At 55.2% G+C, this 17,777-nt stretch overlaps 1 protein-coding gene across 1 annotated transcript in view; it reads left to right on the top strand.

The window, feature by feature from the left end:
- Window positions 1-8,547, top strand: part of LOC105867498 (uncharacterized) — a 33,682-nt gene extending 25,135 nt beyond the window's left edge. The window contains exons 7-10 of the mRNA XM_012757625.3: window positions 549-710; window positions 3,020-3,208; window positions 4,681-4,862; window positions 8,258-8,547. Of these exons, the coding sequence (XP_012613079.2) occupies window positions 549-710; window positions 3,020-3,208; window positions 4,681-4,862; window positions 8,258-8,401 (677 nt within the window). The 3' untranslated portion in view covers window positions 8,402-8,547. The remainder of the gene's footprint in view (window positions 1-548; window positions 711-3,019; window positions 3,209-4,680; window positions 4,863-8,257) is intronic.
- Window positions 8,548-17,777: the final 9,230 nt, after the last annotated feature.

Genomic DNA, 17,777 nt, shown 5'->3' with positions numbered 1-17,777 from the left:
GTTCTGGCTTGTTAGACGTCAACAGGTGAAGGGCGCCAACCACCCGGACTCCTGCTCAGTCCGGACGGCTCCAGAGGCTCCTGTGTCACACAAAGTGCGGCCCTGCATTCCCATCACGCTGCATCCTTGGGACTGGCGCGAAGAGAGCTAGTTCGGCTTGCCAGCTAGAACGCGCACCTGCTCCACTGCACGCACACTCTCCAGACACTCGGTGCCTGCCCGGGAACCCCAGTGTCCACATCCACGCACAGAGTTCTTTAGGGAAAAAGTGTTAAGATCGTGAGATTCTTCTTCTTTTACTTCTCTGGCAACTACTGCTAATTCCTGCATGTCCTGGTTTAATAAGAAAGCCTGCAGGCTCCTCTCCAAAAGAGTCGGCCCTTTCTTCTAGCCTAGCACACTCCCCTCGGAGGAGGAAACTCACTCCTGAGACCCTCCGCCTTCTCCTCCAAGTATTGCCCCCTCCACCTGCTCTTCTTGCAGACCCAGTGCTTTGTAAGGGATGCCATTCACCCTGCGCTGTGATGCCAGCGTGTTCTCTTATCTAGGAACAACTATCGAATCTGGAGAAGGAGTTACGTACTCCGTGCCCATCGTTGATGGCTGTCCTTTGCACCAGTCGATCTTCCAGGTGGATGTGGCCGGCCAAGACCTAACCTTATACCTCTGCAAACTCTTGGCGGACAATGGGCACCTTTTGGTGGGCACAGGTAGGCAATTGCCATTCTTGCCCAGGTACACTAATCCCTGGGGCACAATATCCTTCTTTGCTTGTTCAACTTACAGCCGTCAGTGTGGAAAGCTGAGGCTACTTGACTTTTATCCAAGTTCTAAAAGCAACCCTATCTATATAGAGGGACATTTCATGGGCTGTTGACAAGGGCAATGATGATGATGTTGATGGTGGTGGTGATGGTGATGACTATAATGATGATGGTGGTGATGGTGATGATGGTGATGGTGATGGTGATGATAGTGATGGTGGTGATGGTGATGACTATAATGATGATGGTGATGATGGTGATGGTGATGATGGTGATGGTGATGATAGTGATGGTGGTGATGGTGATGACTATAATGATGATGGTGATGATGGTGATGGTGATGATGGTGATGGTGATGATAGTGATGGTGGTGATGGTGATGATGGTGATAGTGGTGATGGTGGTGATGGTAGTGATGGTAATGATGGTGATGATAGTGATGATGATGGTGGTGATGATAGTGATGATAATGGTGGTGATGGTGGTGATGGTGGTGATGGTGGTGATGATGGTGATGGTGGTGATGGTGGTGATGGTGATGGTGGTAGTGATGGTGGTGATGGTGATGATGGTGATGATGGTGATGGTGGTGATGATAGTGATGATGATGGTGGTGATGGTGGTGATGGTGATGACAGTGATGATGATGGTGGTGATGATAGTGATGATAATAGTGGTGATGGTGGTGGTGGTGATGATGGTGATGATGGTGATGGTGGTGATGGTGATGGTGGTAGTGATGGTGGTGATGGTGATGATGGTGATGATGATGGTGGTGATGATAGTGATGATGATGGTGGTGATGGTGATGATGGTGATGATGATGGTGGTGATGATAGTGATGATGATGGTGGTGATGGTAATGATGGCGATGATGATGATGATGATGATGATGGTGATGACGATGAAGAGCTAAGCTTTATAGAGAACTTACCCTATTCGAGGTATTGGGCCAAGTAAACATTTCCCATATATTCTATCATTTCTTCTTGATATAATCCTAATAGAAGAAACAGTCATTTCCATCGCAAGAAGCGGCTTAGAAAGGTGAGGACATCTGGCCGACATCCCAGAAGCAGTAGGTTTAGCAGCTGGGATGTGAACTCAAGGGCACCAGATGAGGCGATGCCTGTCCCACTTCTCACCCAGTTCCTGGACTAGACCCCAGCCTGTGTAACCTGCGGGGCTCCCACTCCCAACAAGCCCAGGATTCTGTGTTGGCTGTTTGGTCTTCCCAGGCAAGAGGTCTGTGTCAAAAACAAGCAAAATGGGGACCCTAAAGAATAACAGGTATTAGAGGAAAGGTGAGGGTTGACCGGGACAAGGTCAAAGCACATTATGGACACCTCACACTCAGCGAGATCTTTATGTGCCTTACCTTCTCTCATTCTTACAACAGGCCCGTGAGTGAGAATTAATCTCATTATTGTAGAGGAGGAAGGGGAAGTGTAAGAGGATAATGTAGTTGCCTAAAGCCAGGAATTTGGTAAATGGCAGAGATGGGATTTGAACCCATATTTGTCTCACCAAAGTCCCAGCTACGTGAAAAAAGGAAAACTTTCAGGGAATGTAGCATCCCAGAGCCAGGGAGAGGGAAGGGAGTGATTAACAGCCTCCATTGGTGGAGGGAAAGGGGTCAGGAAAGGACTAAAGAGTGTCCCCAGGGTCTTGAAACTTGGGGGACAGAGCAGCCCCAGGCGAGCGCAGGTGAAGCGGAGCGAGCGAAGGTAGAAGCCAGACATCAGTGGGCTGGAGAGCAGGTGGATTTCAGGTGAGCAGTGCCGGGAGTTCCCTGTGGTCCATGCTCAGAAACAGTGGCCGACAAAACCATAACACCGAAAGACACAGCTAGGTTTAAAACCTGTTGTCAGCCACCCAGAACGGGGAGGGGCAAAACCTTCCAGAGATTTCTAGGTGAGGTGCTGCGGGCAATTTCCTAGAGCAGCGGGCCGCTGTGAGCGGTCAGTGGGTGAGAGAGTTGAGTCTGACTGTCCAGCCCCTGAGACACACGCCACGTCCAGTAGCATCTCAGTTTACAAACGCTGAACCGTCCGAGCCCTCTCGTCTTAGTTCAGGACATCCCCATCCTACTGTTTTCTCCTGCAAACTGGGGCCTCCACGCCCGGCCCAGATCAAGAGAAACTGGACAATGGGACGAAATAGAAACAGCAGCTGCCACGGTGCCATCCCGTCCCGGCCGAGAACTCAGCTCTTTCCTACCGTGTCCCACTTGTCACTTCTCCTGTGCTCTACAGGTGACCGGGAGTGGGTCCGGGACATGAAGGAGAACTGCTGCTACGTGGCCTTGGACTTCGACAAGGAGAAGATGAAGACCGACTCGCCTTCCCACCAACAGAAGTACCAGCTGCCCGACGGCCAGGAGATCACCCTGGGGCAGGAGCGCTTCCTCTGCCCCGAGGTGCTCTTCCAGACGGACCTCGTAGGTGAGTCCGCGGGAGGGGACAGAAATGAGCCCAGACGGGGCGGTGGAGCTGCTGCGAGGAAGAAGGGATAAGGGCTGCCAGGAGCGGATTCTGGTTTGAGCAGCAAATTTGAAATGGGCAGGCGCTCATTTCGAAAGCTCCTTTGATATCAGCCACTACTTACTAAGCACCTACTGTATGCCTGCTGCTTTTCTGACCACTGCAGGTAAGTGAGATCCTTGCATCCTTCCCCAAATCTTGTATTATCCCTTTTTACAAAGGAGAAAACTCACTGATGAGTAGTAAATCATTTTCAAATGTGATTAAGTCCCACACCAGACTGCTCATCTCCCCAAACTCTCCTAAGGTATTGTTTGTACTCTGCCTACATGCAACATAATTTGAAATATAAAAATGAAGACAATTGAAACAGGAAAGTAACAACCCTAGATTGGGAAGGAGGCTTAAAAATGTGGCTGACCCAGAGATTTTTAAATGAAAGTTGAGTTGACTGAACTCTCCGGCAGAACAGGAACAATGACAGACCATAGAGCCCCTATGCATTGGGAAAATGACATCTGCTGGGAAGTCATGGAAAACCAGATATTGCCTGGAAACAAATTCTTAAAGTATAATACTTTGTCACATTCACAAGGGACAAAGGGGAATTCAGCCTGGGGAAGGAGCCATGTCCCCAGGATGAGGACCTGGTAAGCACATGGCACCTGTGCGAGTTAGCTGGGTGGGTTGTCGTTTTCCCCGTTAGACTGTGCAGGGGACGCCGTGGCCTTAAAAACCAGGCATGTGCACGAAAACTATCCAGGGGATGAATGGAGAAGTAACGGAAGTCCTTCGCTCACCCAGCCCCAGATCCACGGCTCTCGAGGACATCCCTGCCGGCCCGTCCCCAACACCCCCCGTGGTTAGGTCACCGGGCAGGTTTTCCCCGGAGATGAGCACATGGAGGCACTGACAGGCGCCACCTCCCCTCCCGAAGCTCACAGCGTAGGACGGGAAACAACACGGCACACGCGTCTTTTCAGGGCTGTTCTTATTATACTTGAGTTGATCTGTGTGGTCAATTGACTCAAGGAAATGAATCAGGGTCGTTTTTCAAAGGCCACCTGAGCGAGGACGCTGCCTCTACAGAAATCCTTTCATAAAATAACTGACACCAAGGCATGAAACATTAATAATTGTCCGTAACATTGGAATACGGATTCTCTGGGGTGGGAGAGGAGAATTAATATTTATTTCTTTGGTCTCGAGAGGTCGAGTCCTGCAATGGGGCTGGCAGTCCACGCACTTACCGTGTTGACACGCCAGGGGCCTTGCAGTGCTGACGTTGTCCGCTGCCCCGCTGCACTCGGAGCCACCTGAGACCAGGGATTGGGGGGGTCCCACCAGCCCAGCACCCTCAGGGGGCAGGAGGAGCCGGGGCACAGCCCACCTCTGGCCTCCAAAGCTCTTTCTCTCTCTGTCCATCCCCACAGGGAAAAACACCCTTGGCATCCACATGATGGCCTTCCGGAGTGTCAGCTCCTGCAAGCCCACCCTCTGGAAGGTCCTCTTCAATAACATGCTATTGTCTGGAGGGACTGGCTCCTGCTCCGGCCTGGGCTGCCGGATGCAGAGAGAACTATCTGGCCTGGTGTCGCCTGGGTTATCCGTGAAGGTAAGGTCCTGCCAACCCCTCCTCGGGGGGCTCCCGAGTGCATTCCACAGGTATTTCTAGAATGCCTCAGATGTGCTTGGCATGGTGCCTGGCGCTTGGGAAGCATCAATAAACAAAAGGATCAATAATCCTTGGGGCGTTGGTTCTAGCGGGGGGAGGAAGCAGTAAGCCGTACAGGTGAGCACGGCGTGGCGGTGAGGCCACGTGGGAGGGGGTGTGAGCCGTGGGGGGAGGCGCGGCCAGGGAGGGAGGGGGCAGGGTTGGGGTGCTCAGTGCAGGGCGCTCAGAGTGGGTCTTGTCCAGCAGGTGGCAGTGGGTACATACTTGGGGTGAGGGTGAGCGGGGTGGATGTCTGGGAGGCGCGTCCAGGCAGGGCAACAGCTGTTCGGGACCAGGGCCTTGCTTCCTGGAGGAAGGGCAAGGAAGGGCCGCTGGGGCAGCGTGAGCGAGGGCTTAGAAGCTGCGTGAGGTGGAGACCCCCGGAAGGTTTGGGCAGTGGAGGGACACGATGCAGGCGGGCCCTGGAGGACAGCTCAGGTTCCACGCGGAGCATGGCTGGCAGGAGGTTGGGACCGTCTGGATGTGGCTGGCTGGGGGCAGGAGGGACGGGGCCACCCCCACTCCCAGCTGAGCTCAGCAGCTGCCCCAGTCTCTTCTGGGTGACTAACAGTGTTTTGCCCCTCGGGGGGCCCGCACCAAGAGTTGTCCCCCACGTGCCTCCCCTTCTCTGGCCTGCTCTCCGCCTGCCTCTGCCACTGCTGGCTCTCCGGGGGCAGGAGCTGCACGGCGTCCCTTGTCCAGCCGGACCTGAATCCTTCCCGTCTCACCAGCTGGCCCTTGAGCTGGCTACAAGCTCCGTTGACCAACCTCGTGGTGCTCTGTGTGGTGATCTGCTGCTGCTGGCCGGGCAGGCCCCAGCCTCCTTGGCCTGTCGGCCACAGTCCTGCGCCGCCCTGTGCAGCCCACGTGGCCCAGGGCTTCTCTCCCTGTCTCTAGACCTGTCTTGGCCACTGTCATTGTCCTCATTGCCATTGTCTCCTCTGCTTCTGCCACCCAGCTCTGGAAGAGACACTCTGCGAGGCGACTTCCCCCAGGGTCCAGAACCAGGAGGCACGGACTCGCTCCCTTGGCCCCCAGAGCCCCCGACTTCTCTGGAGGATTCTTTCATCCTCCACCCTCAAGCCACCTGGGGTTTCAGGCCGGCTGCAGGCAGGGCCCTCCCGGAGAGGACTCTCTGGCTCACGTCCTTGGTGCGCCCCCCGGCCCTGCTGAGATGCCCCACCCGCCTGGCGGTGTTCCCTGACGCTTCCCTCCCACTCCTTACAGTGTCCACTGCATTTGCAGACCAGGGTGACACGTGAAAGTGACCACACGGCAACGATCCTTGCTCCAGAGAATTGTCACCCCTCCCGTCTTCCCTCTCTCGGGTCTTCGGCTCTCGTCACGCGTTCTGTTTCTGGTTTTCCTCCCCTCGGCTCCCCAGGTCTCTCAAGGCTTTTATGCGCCATGAACTTTTGCTAAATCGGAGTGGAAGGCCACTGCTTAGCCCAGTATGGAAAACGAACCAGAACTGAATATCGTACTTCTGTAAGTTTCTCGACCACATCACAAAGGGGAATTCTTGGGCCAGCTTTGTCCACCCAGCGTGTGGCCGGGTGTGTATTGGTCCAAGCTGGTGGAGGGTACCTTTGGTCCTCAAGGTACCCTCCACCACCCCCAGCTGCCCCAGTAAAACCTGCTTTATACGGAGCCTGCTAGTAACACCTGTTGCCTGTAACTCTGTTGTGATTTAGCTTCTCTGCCTACTTTCTCTCCTGTCTGACCCATCTCTGGAAGAGGTAGGGAGGTGGATTCACCTGTAATCATCCATAAAGCTCATTAAATTGTTCACCTAAAGAAGGGAAGATTTCTCTCCCTCAGGCGGATGAGCCCATCCACCTTGAGGGAACAGCGCGTTCTAACGGGGCCAACTTTTCAAATAATTGTTTCTCCCAACAACCTAAACCACACTGTGATGAATGTTCTTGAGCAAAAATTGTGGCCATTATATCCTCTTATCTCTTTAGAGTAGTTCCCCCACCTTAGAATCCATTTCTAGAGGTGGATTTTCAGAGCCAGAAACTCACGCACAATTTGAGGCTTTTTGAACATCGGGGCCAGGTTGCCCGTGGAAACATCCGGCCTCTCGTCACATCCCGGTGGGGGTGAGACGGCTCCGGACCCCCGTTCATGCCAGCACGGGACCAGCATCTTTAAATCCCATTTGCCAACCTGAGAAATGGGGGCCGGCGGAAGGTTTGTTGTTCTTTTCTGTTTTTATTTAAAACATGTTTTGAAGAAAAGCTAGACCAGAGGCTCCCGGGCGCCTGGCGTCGGCTGGCTACTTCTCTACCTCATGTACGGACCCTACACATGTTTTCCCCCCTTTCTATTTTTCTTAAAACTCTTCCTTTCTGTTTTTCTTAAAACTGTAGTGACAAATCTCTTAATCAATACCAGCAAGCAGTTTCCAAGCCAAGCCCAGTTCTGTGGTGCAACAGAGCTGCTGGGCACAGGGCCAGGGGTCTGAGAACTCGTCTGCCCCACGCACAACCACTTGGCCCTGGAGCTTGGGTTTTCCAAATCCCGGTTCAGAGCTGTGTCCCTGCAGGTCACCGGGTGATGCGTCTGCCTCCCTACGTCTCAGAATGACGCACACATTCTGCTCTTATATGCCCAGCACCTTAAGAAAAGTGAGTCAATGGGCAAGAACGGCAACTGTCTGACCTTGAGCGAGTGACCTTAACCTTCCTGAACCTCTGCGCCCCTGAGGGACAAACGGGTGTAGAGACTTTGGCCTCCTCCCAGCCCAGAGATGACCTGACTTGGTGTGAGAAAGGCTGCTCTCTCTCCTCGAATGGAAGCCGGAAGAAATATATACTTATAGATTTTGGCATAAAAAGAAGAGCCAAGCAGAAGTGAGAGAAAGCCTTCAAAGCTCCACAACATGACGCAGAAGGAATTTCTCCAGGGTATCTGATTATCGGCCATTGACTGATTTTGCTTAGCTCTGTTTTCTAATTTTTCTACAGAATACAATATATGTGTAAAATGTGTCATTACTTTTTTAAATGCCAAGAGTACAAGTCTTCTCTGCTCCTGTTCATTCTATCTGCTAGTTCAAAGCCGCAGGAAGTAGGTGCGGACTGCTCGACATCTCTAATGGGAAATAATGAATTGTGTTTGCCAGGAGGGGAAGCAACTGCCCTCAAAGTTCTCTCAGGGTGGACATTTTGCCACCCCAGTTTAGAGTAGCATTTTGATCTCGGTTTCTTCCCTTTTCCCCACCCCCTTCCCCCTCCCTCCCCTCCCCTCCCCCACTCTCCTTTGCCCTCTGCCTCCTCAACCCCATCCAGGTGTCCACCTGCCAGTATTCCCTCTACGGCGCTTGGGTGGGCGGTTCCATCCTGTGCTCGATATCTAGCTTCAAGGACATGTGGGTCACCAGAAGTGAGTACGAGGACATGGGCTCCTCTGTCGCCAGTAGAAGAAGCTTCTGATCTCTGCCATCGTGGACCCCAAGGCCTGTGCCGCCAACACCAGCTCCAGGCTGAGCCTCAGCTCGGCGACCCGATCAGAGCTCAGAACCAACTCAGATGCCAGGCCCCTTCCAACCCCCAGGTTCAATAAAAAGGTCAATAAAGGACGGACTCTGCCTCTTTGTCTGGGCAGGGCTGGCAGCAGTGTCCCAGGGCCCTCGCGGCATTAACGCAGGGCGGTGAGGGAGAGGGGATTCCCACCCCTCCCCGTGTGCTAGTCAGGAGGGCGGCGCTAGGCTGCAGTAACAAACATCCCCCAAATCTCAGTGTCACAGACCAAAAGTGTCCTTGTCACTCATGCCACGCGTCCATGGAAGGTCGGGCAGGTGCTCCGTCCCGCACCATCCACACTCGGAATCCTCTGACAGAGCAGACGCCACCTGGAACTTTGCCATTCGCTGTGGATGAGCGTAAGAGTGCCCTGGTGGGTCTTACCTTGGGAACTAAATGCGTCAGCCCCAAAGGGACACGTGGCACATCCCACAGTGAATTAGCCAGAACAAGTCACACAGCTCCACCCAGCTACACGTGGCCGGGAAGTGGCATCTCGCCATAGGCCCGACACACCCACGTGGGCAGAAGGGCGTGGACATTCTAGCTGCGCAAGAGCACCGTTGGGGGAGTCCAGAGCAACGCCGTGCCGAGGGCGTAGTGTGTAGTGTCCTGCAATTAATTCACTCCTCGTGACGCTGTGTGGGACTGGTTCTGTGAAAGCCAATCTCAAGACGGACGCAGGGACCAAACAAAGACAAGAAGGGTTAGTTAACTGGATGGAGGTTAGTTAGGTAGTAACAGGCGGTTTGAATCCATAAATAACATCTAGTGAGAGTGCTGGGGATAAGCCGGAGAGAACTAAGGAGAGAAAGTAACCAAACAACAGAGAAGTTCCCCAAACTGCAGATACACACATTTTTGGGGAGGAGGGGCCGGAGGCAGCCGCGCAGAGCAATGGAAGATTCCCGCATGCAGACTCTGTCTCATGAAATGTCAGAACATTAAAAATAAAGAATAAATTCTGGAGGCTTTGAGAAAAAAAAACAACAAAAACAGGTTACCTATAAAGTAGAGTCACCAGAAAAAAATCCAGCATGCCTAGTTAAATTTTAATTTCAGCAGTATAACAAATAAATGTGTAGGGTAAGCACAGCCAATACTGCACGAATCTTGCTAAATACAGCAGCCTGGCTACAAAGGAAACAGCCTCCAGTTGCATCGGAATTCTCGTCTGCAGAATTGTTGTAGAGGACAAGGGAGTAAAACCATAAAGATGAGAGGAAGGATTATTTCCCACTTAAAATCCCATACCTAGTACAACAGGTTGAAACGTTAGGAAAAAAATTATTCGAGGAAAGGCAAAGGGTCCAGAAACTTACTATCTACAAGCTCTCTCTTAAAAAATAGATCAAAGACTATTTGCAAGATGAATAAACAAACAAACCAAGGAAAACAAACAGCAGTGAGTAAAGAAGCCAGACCAAACTCAGAGTTAAATCTGAATAATTATTGATATAGAATTTTATTAAAAAATTAGTAACACTATGGAACAAAAAAATCTCAGATGATCTCAAAATTGGGGTGGGGGAAGGTGAGAGAGGAGGGAATGAGGAAGGAAGTGAAATCATGGAAAATACAGGCATTGATGAACTCTAGACACTTAAAGAAAAGAGCAAGTTAGATGTGTCATTTCTCATTAAGGACAGAGGGACAGTGTCCCATGCAGACCCAGTCCGCACCCCCAGGTTCTGCTCAGACTTTCCTCAGGGTGAAATGTTGGCACACATGATCTTCCTGGACCCACCACCTGGCCCAGGTGGCTCGGGTAGGGGAAGGTACCATTCTAGCAGCCATTGCTGTATTCCAAAGTAACATTTTTTTATTTTTTTTATCAATGGAATGTCATTATAGTTGTCAAACATTGGGTTTTTCCCCCCAGTCATTTGGGCGTTTCTAAATTTTTTTTCTGGCCTGAAAACAAGTATCATTATTTTAATAAATTTGGAAGTGTTGGCAAAGTTCCTTGTCATTATCATTCCGTTAGCCACTCACCAGGACGGAGTAGACAATAAACCTCTCACTCCACTGACCTGCGGGCTGAAGACCACACAGACATGCATCTTCTTGATAAGTAATTTCACTTCCGATAGCGGTAGTTAAATATATAAATCAGGATACTTTTAAGGTGGCAAACCTCTATGTAAGGCATTTGTTACTTATCAGTGGACAACAGACTCTAAATGACAGGAGCCTAATCTAAAGTGTTGATATTCCCTATGCATTAAGCTGTACATTTTTTAAAAAAACAACTTAAGTGTAACCACTGGGAAAACAGCAATGCGTGGGACATTCACAAAATGAAATTACGTAATTTATAAAAACGTAAAAGAACTATGGTGCTTGGTAAAACTGAAGAACAGAAAAAGAAAAGTAAAATGAAATTACGAAGGAAATTAGTGGAAGAGTGTACGCCAGAAAAGCGAGAACAAAGATAATCAGATGTGAAATAAACAGGATCAAAGCAAAATCATGTTAAAACATCAACGAGATTTCATTCGTGCAGGGGAGAGGCCGACCCTTGAGAACGCACGTCATGAATCTTCGCCGCTCGGGTGCAGAAGCTGCAGGACACGGCAGGCAAAGGGAGCAATTACCTGGAGCCCATGGGAACTCCTTCAAATTGGGATGAACGCGAGCGAATCAAACCCTTCCGACTTGCCCTCCCGCCAACGCCCTGCTCCCCCCCCCCATGTCCTGTGTCATTCGAGGCAAGGCCACTCGCTCTCTCTGCTGCCCAGCCAGACCCTCCAGGTGACCGAGCGCCGAGTGAGCTGCAGAACACAGGCGAGATCACGTCGCTCCCCGGCGGGAACCCCCAGCGGACCCACAGTGGGGTTGGCTCACACCACGAGGACAGCCGCCATCAGGAAACCGGAATGCAAGTGCCGGCGAGGACCAGGAGGCGCCAGAACCCTTGTGCCCTCCTGGCGGGAATGTAAAATGGTGCATGCAGCCCCTGCGGAAAACAGCGAGGCGGTTCCTCAAAAGATTAAACATAGAAAAAGTGCCGTATGATCCAGCATTTCCACTTCCGGGTGTACACCCAAAAGAACCGCGCGCAGGGTCTCCAAGAGATATCGGCGTAACAACGGCAAACAATGATGCCATTATCCCCAGCCCTAACGAGAGCACAACTTGCCTTATGGCGGCCCTAAGTGCCCCACATAGGCCGCTTCCCTCAGTCCTGACCCCGAGGGCAGCAGAAGAGGCGCGATGGTTACCCCGTCCCAGGGGACACCAGGGGGAGCGCTCAGGGCCACGCGGCTGAGCAAGTGTGGAGCCGGGGCTCGGCCTGGGCTGCTCCAGAAGTAGCCAGGGCCATCTGGACAGCGACAGACCAGTGTGAGCGACAGCCCAGCTTGCCGGCGGCGGGGCGGGAAGAGCAGGGTGAGACGAGGGCTGTCGGCTTGGCCGGAAGCAGTTGTTGGGAAAAGGATCCCTGTTTATCTCCCAGTAAGTTAACAGTCCTCAGTAACTGGCGTGCGCACACGAGCCCGGAAACCTGGCTTGCCTGGTTTCTCCAAAGGAGCGTGATAATCGGCATTCGGCAAGTGATTTACACTAACCGCTCCACGGTGAGTTTCTTCTATTAAAAACACAACAATTAGTGATCTTAATAGTCCATTACGCTTAATCAGATGCCAAAAATTGCTTCATTAAAAGCCAATTGAGAGATTTGGGTAAATAACCATAAGCCCAATCCCCGATGGCTTTTCCGTTCTGGAGAGCTGGTCTCACAGTTGGCTGAGTTTCCAACCCCAGCCCAAGGTGTAGCCGCCAGGGGCAGCCCAGGCCCCAGGGATGATCATTGCTCACGAGGTCATTTTGACCCAGGTCTCAGATTTGGGGCTCATTGCGCCCCAGCCTGTGCCGCAGCAGGGAAGGAGGGTGTAGAAGGGCTTGCTGGGGCCCCTCTGCCACCCCGGGGCTTCCTGACCCACTGTGGTTGCAGCTGGTCCATGCTGGCTGCCCAGAAGCACAGAGGCAAGGCCACAGGTGACCCAGGGCTACACGGGCTGACAGCACCAACCCCGGTGTCTGGATGGGTAGACGCATGAGCGGGGGGCTGAGCACAGCGGGCTCCTCCGTGTCTGAGGGAAGGAAGCAGCGAGTGAGTGGAGCAGTGAGCCAGGGCCGCCGTGACACCTGTGCGCACCTGTGCTCAGACCAGCCCTGGACTGGGAGGCTCTGCCACCATGGGTCGTTCGGTGCCTGTGGGGCCTGGCTCCCTCCCCATCGGGGCAGCCCCAGACCTCTCCTGGCTCCCTGGGCCTCCCCATGGCCTCCTGCCCCCCTCCTCCCTTCGTGCCTGTCTCCAGTGCTCCTGAGGAGAAGGTCCTGCTCGCCTGGGCCCCTGGGCCTCAGGGCAATGCCACACCCTCAGCCCAGCCGCGTGAGGCCGAAAAGCCCTGAGCCCTTGGGAGCAGCAGCCGTGGTCCACACCCACTGCAGGGACACAGCTCCCGAAGTTCCATGAGCCACCCTTCGGGGTCAGGACACACAAACACGTGGCAGAGGGGAGCCCCTCTCCCCAGCAGGGTCTGGGAGCAGAGAGCACAAAGCAGCTGCCACCACAGAGAAGCATCTTAAAATCTCGTGTCTTCTCTTTAAAATGCAGATTAGTCTGCACAACACAGCTGTTTGTTTTACAGTAAAGTGTTTTAAACCGCTCACCAATTAGGTTATCTAACTCTTCCCCTGAAAGAAGGGTTGGAGGGAATTGATGTTCCAGGAAACTGTGCCCCATTGTCCTGTGTGTCCAGGCATCTGGCTTCTGCCAGGTGCCACCAGGGCAAGCGTCTCCCCATCTGGGCACAGCAAGGGCGCAGGGTCTCCTCATGGCCCCTCCAAGTCGGACACACAATGACTGACATCTAATTTATGCTCATCGTATGGTTTCAAACTCCAAATCAGGCAGAGGTGTTTGTGCTGGTGCAGGTGGCAGAGGGAGATGGGGCGATGCCATTTGGAATTGCAGGGGGGTTTGTTTGAGAGTTTGGGGGAACACCTGGCAGCAGATTGGACAACTGGCACCAGTCCGGGTGGCCTGGAATATCCTGGGCATGTCTGCATGATCCTTGCCTTTCTCCTCACTTCTCTCCCTGTCCCGGGACACGCGGGGATCAGGGAGCAGCCCCCGCCCGCCCACACTGTTGGAGAAAGTTGTCAGCGGCCCATTCTCCCCGGGAAAGACAAAGCGGCCACTCTGGCCACGCGAACAGGCTCGACCGCGCCAGCTGTGCCCAAGCCGGGCTGAGCACGAGCCGCCGGGGGCCAGCGGGCCCAGCTGAAGCTTTGCTTTTCTTTTGCGCGGGGCTGATTGGGCCCTGAATGAGGGTGCAGTGAGCTCCCGGAGAAGCGGGTGCAGCATTAAGGCACATTTTACCAAGAGGATTAATTGCAGGCCACCCGCTTGTTCTCCTCGGCACTTTCCACGGTTTTCTGTGAGGCGGAAACTTCCTCCTCCTCCCTACAGACCCGGTGCTGCAGAGGTGAGGGCGGCGCTGGGCATGGAGGGGCCCTCGTGGGAGGGGAGCGGTTAGACAGGGAGCCCACAGTGCAGGGAGGGGACCCAGTGCAGGGAGGAGCACCGTGCCAAGAGCGTCAGGCTAAGGAGCATCAGGCCAGGATCGTGGACACAGAGAGCCCCAGCTGGGAGCACTCACTGCCCCAGGAGCACCAGGTTGGGAGCACCGAGGGTTGTCTGCGAGGCTGGAGCTCTTTCCCGTGGGCCCTCGTGGGGCCAGGCCTGCTGCTCCACCTCGCAGCCCTTGGTCTGGGTGTCTGAGGAAGCCTTGGTCCTGCCAGGCAGCAGGCTCGGCTGAGACAGCACAGCCCCACGGCCCCATGGCCCCACGGCCCCATGACCCCGTCCCAGCCGGGGGACCACGGGGGCCGGAAGTCAGTGCTGCCGGCCTGGTTCAGCACCGCTGCGCATGCCTGGCCCCGTGGGGCTCTTCTGGGCTGTGCTGCCACAGCCGTGTTGCACTTTGCCAGCACAGGTTAGGAACAAAGCGGTGGAGTGAGGCTGACTGTATCCCAATCGTGCCAACTTTTGGTCCCAGGACGTATTACTGCATAGCAGATTGCCCCACAACGTAGCAGCTGGAAATGTTTGTTAGTCGCCGTTTCTGTGGGTCTGAATTCAGGGCAGTGGTGAGGGTCTCTGCCGAGGAGGATTCCAAGCCCCAAAGGCTGGCGGCACCTGCAGATGGGGAGCCCGATCGCCACACGGAAGGCAGGCTGCTGACGCCTGAGAGCAGAGATTTGGGGGTCGCGTGTCCCAGCAGTGAAGCTGCCCTGACAGATCTGCTATGTCCCCTCCTCCAGGAAGCCTCCTGGGACTGCCCCCACGGTAGGCAGGGAGTGGGAGTCTCCCTGACCTTTGTCCTCGGTGCAGGGGACAGGCACCAGGTGACAGGCACCAGGCCTCGCTGTGGCTCTTCTTTGGGAGGCAGCTGAGGTGCAGACTGCAAGCAGCACAGCACGAGCCCAGCCTCTGCAGGCCTGGGTCTGGCTCCTGGCCCTGCCACATGCCTGTCCTTTGAGCCTCAGGTTCCCCATCTGTGAAACGTGCAGGAGGGTCCCTTTGGTGAGGGTCCATGTGGTGACAGGTGTGAGAGGTGGGTTGTCACCTGCCCAGAACTCTGAATGCAGGGGTGAGGGAGCAGAGCCCACACCTGATCCTGCCTCTGCCTGCAGAGGTGTCATCCAGGTGTGCTTTATGGCACCTGCACCCCTGCAGGGGGTCTCTCCCTCCGCAGTGAGCCTCCCACTGGGGTCTGGGCCCCTCCCTCGGCCCCCAAGGTTTGGCATCGGCCAGTCGATGTTGCCCTGACACAGGTTGGCGGGTCGGGCCCCTCGTCCTGACTGTGAAGCTGGAGACGGTTCTGCAAGGGGCAGCCAGCCTGTGCCCCACCACCCCGAGGAGGGGGTGGGTCTGCGTGAGCTCCTGCGTTTGGGACGGAGGGGGCTGCCCTCATGCATCCCTGTGGAAGATCCTGAGGTCAGAGCGCCAGGCAGGGGCGTGGAGAAGAGTGGAGGCTGGGCTGGGAGTCCCCAGACGGGGCTCAGCACACAGGACACCCGCAGGTCACCAGCCAGGCCGCTTGGGCCAGAGGCTCTGCCTTGCCAGGGCTGGGTCTCCCAGCCTTGCAGTGAGGCCCGCGGGGAAGGATGCTGGGAGCCGTCAGCGTTGCCCTCAGGAGCGCGCGGTAGCCGTGTGGCGCGGCTGCTGCTGTCACCTGGCACGCAGCAAACTTTGCTGAGCACCTGCTAAGCACTGGGTGCTCCACCCGTACGGGTTCCCTCCATCCTGCCCAGACCCTTCCAGTAGAATCTCATCATTCGAACTGTTTCAGGGTAAATTCTGGTTCCGTGGAGGACCCTGCTGGAGGCAGCAAGTGGAACCGGTCACGTTTGCACTTCGCGATGACTTCCCGCCCCCCCCTTGAGGTCCGGAGGTACAGGAAGCTGCGCCAGGCGCGAGCCACGGACGGTGTTAGTCCTGCTTTGTGGGTCTGGTCAGCGTTCTAGGAACAGGACACCGGAAGGGCACAAACCAGCAAGTTCAGCACACTCTGCTGCCCAGAATGTTCCGGTAGCTTGGGATTTTCCTCCAAAACGAGCAGGGGAGAGTTGCTCGCTTCCCCGAACACTGGACATCATTCATTTCCTAGCAGGAAACCCACGACCCCACAGCCCACACCCTCCCGCCTGGCCCTGGCCCTGGCCCCGGCCCCGGCCCAGCCCCGTCACCTGCCGCCCAGCAGAAGCCCTGACCACGTGGTGGGCGGGGACCGGGCCCGGGGGCGGGAGGGCTCACTCAGGAAGGCAGGCCGAGCTCCGGAGCAGCCTGCGAACCATTTCTGGCGTCCCATGTCCGGGCCGGGGCCACTCTGGGGCCTGGAGCACAGGTACTTCCAGTCCGGTGTGACGGTCCGAAGCCGGGAGCCCTTTCTGGATAGAGAAGGTGAAGATTCTGTCACAGGCCAGGGAGCAGCCATCCCGCCTTCGACCCGTGGCTTCTCCTGCTGAGAGGCGGGACGCTGAGGACCTGAGCCCCTGGACCCTCGGCTTTCCCACCTGCAAGCTGGGGACGAGGTCAAGAGGTCAAGCCTGTTGAACGCCCAGCAGGGCCTCTGGTTCTTGGGGAGAGCCTGGGGGGAGGGGGAGGTCAGCATGTGGGTTTCTTTCCTTCTTCTCTGGGAGAGAGAATCCGCCACCCCAGTCAGCAATCCCCGATGCTCACATGCGCCCCCGGCGGTGAGCCATCGGCGATGATGATGATGATGATGATGATGATGATGATGATGATGATGATGATGGTGGCGGTGGTGGCGGCAAAGCTTCATGATGCGGGTGCTGACTTTATCTGTTGTGCGAATCCAGGCGGGGCAGACACCCAGGCTGGAGCCGGGAGGAGGCGGCTCTCTCCGCACGTGCGCTGGTGGTGCTGAGTCCGTCCATCATGCCCTCGGCACTGCCAGTGAAGGCACAGCGACACCAACGAGGACAGGAGGGACATACGGGTGGTGGGAGGAGACCCAGGCTGGCCTGGCTGTTGGGGCCGCGAGCGCAAGTCACTCCCACCCTGACCTCTGGGCACCTGGGGCAGGTCTGGGGCCTCCCTGGGACTCAGTTTCCCCAGGTACAAGTGAGGCCGATAGACTTGATCTCCTAGACCTCATTCTGTGTTCACAGAATGTCTCTACGAGACTTAGGAGTCAGGCACAAAACCCCAAAGGCGGTGGGGCTGTATTCGGCAGGTAGGAGCAAGCCCTGTTGGCCAAGGCTGGGGGACAGCCAAGGCTGGGGGGTCCGCACCTCCCCCAGGGTGCAGGGCACTGTCTCCCCAATCCGGCCCGACCCTATGGAGAGCAGGACAGAACCATAAATGGGGACAGAGTCTGAGAGGACAACAGCGAGGCCAGGTCCAAGGAGGACCACGTGGAGGGTGGGAAATACCAGGAATCGGACAGGGCTGTCCCAGGTCCCAGAGCTGCTCTGCACGTGGCAGGGTCCAGCCATCCAGAGCACAAGCACGTTCGGCCAGGGCCAGCCCAGGGCATGGGGATGCGGGGCAGACTGGAAGCCAAAACCGTGTTCTCTGAACGATGAATGAATGCGTGAGATGCTGTGACTGAAGCAGCAGGAAGACAGAGTCTGGAGTGGGGCGAAGGCAGGCAAGGCTCCGTGTCATAGTGTCATCATGCAAACTAGAAGATGACACCCCTGAAAGACACTGTGCTCCCCCCATTGGAAAACAGTCATCAGTTTGCCT

Source organism: Microcebus murinus, chromosome 4 (genome assembly GCF_040939455.1).
Source record: "Microcebus murinus isolate Inina chromosome 4, M.murinus_Inina_mat1.0, whole genome shotgun sequence".
Taxonomy (NCBI): Eukaryota; Metazoa; Chordata; class Mammalia; order Primates; family Cheirogaleidae; genus Microcebus; species Microcebus murinus.
Note: the sequence above shows the minus strand (reverse complement) of the source record. Positions and strands in the feature narration are given on the sequence as shown.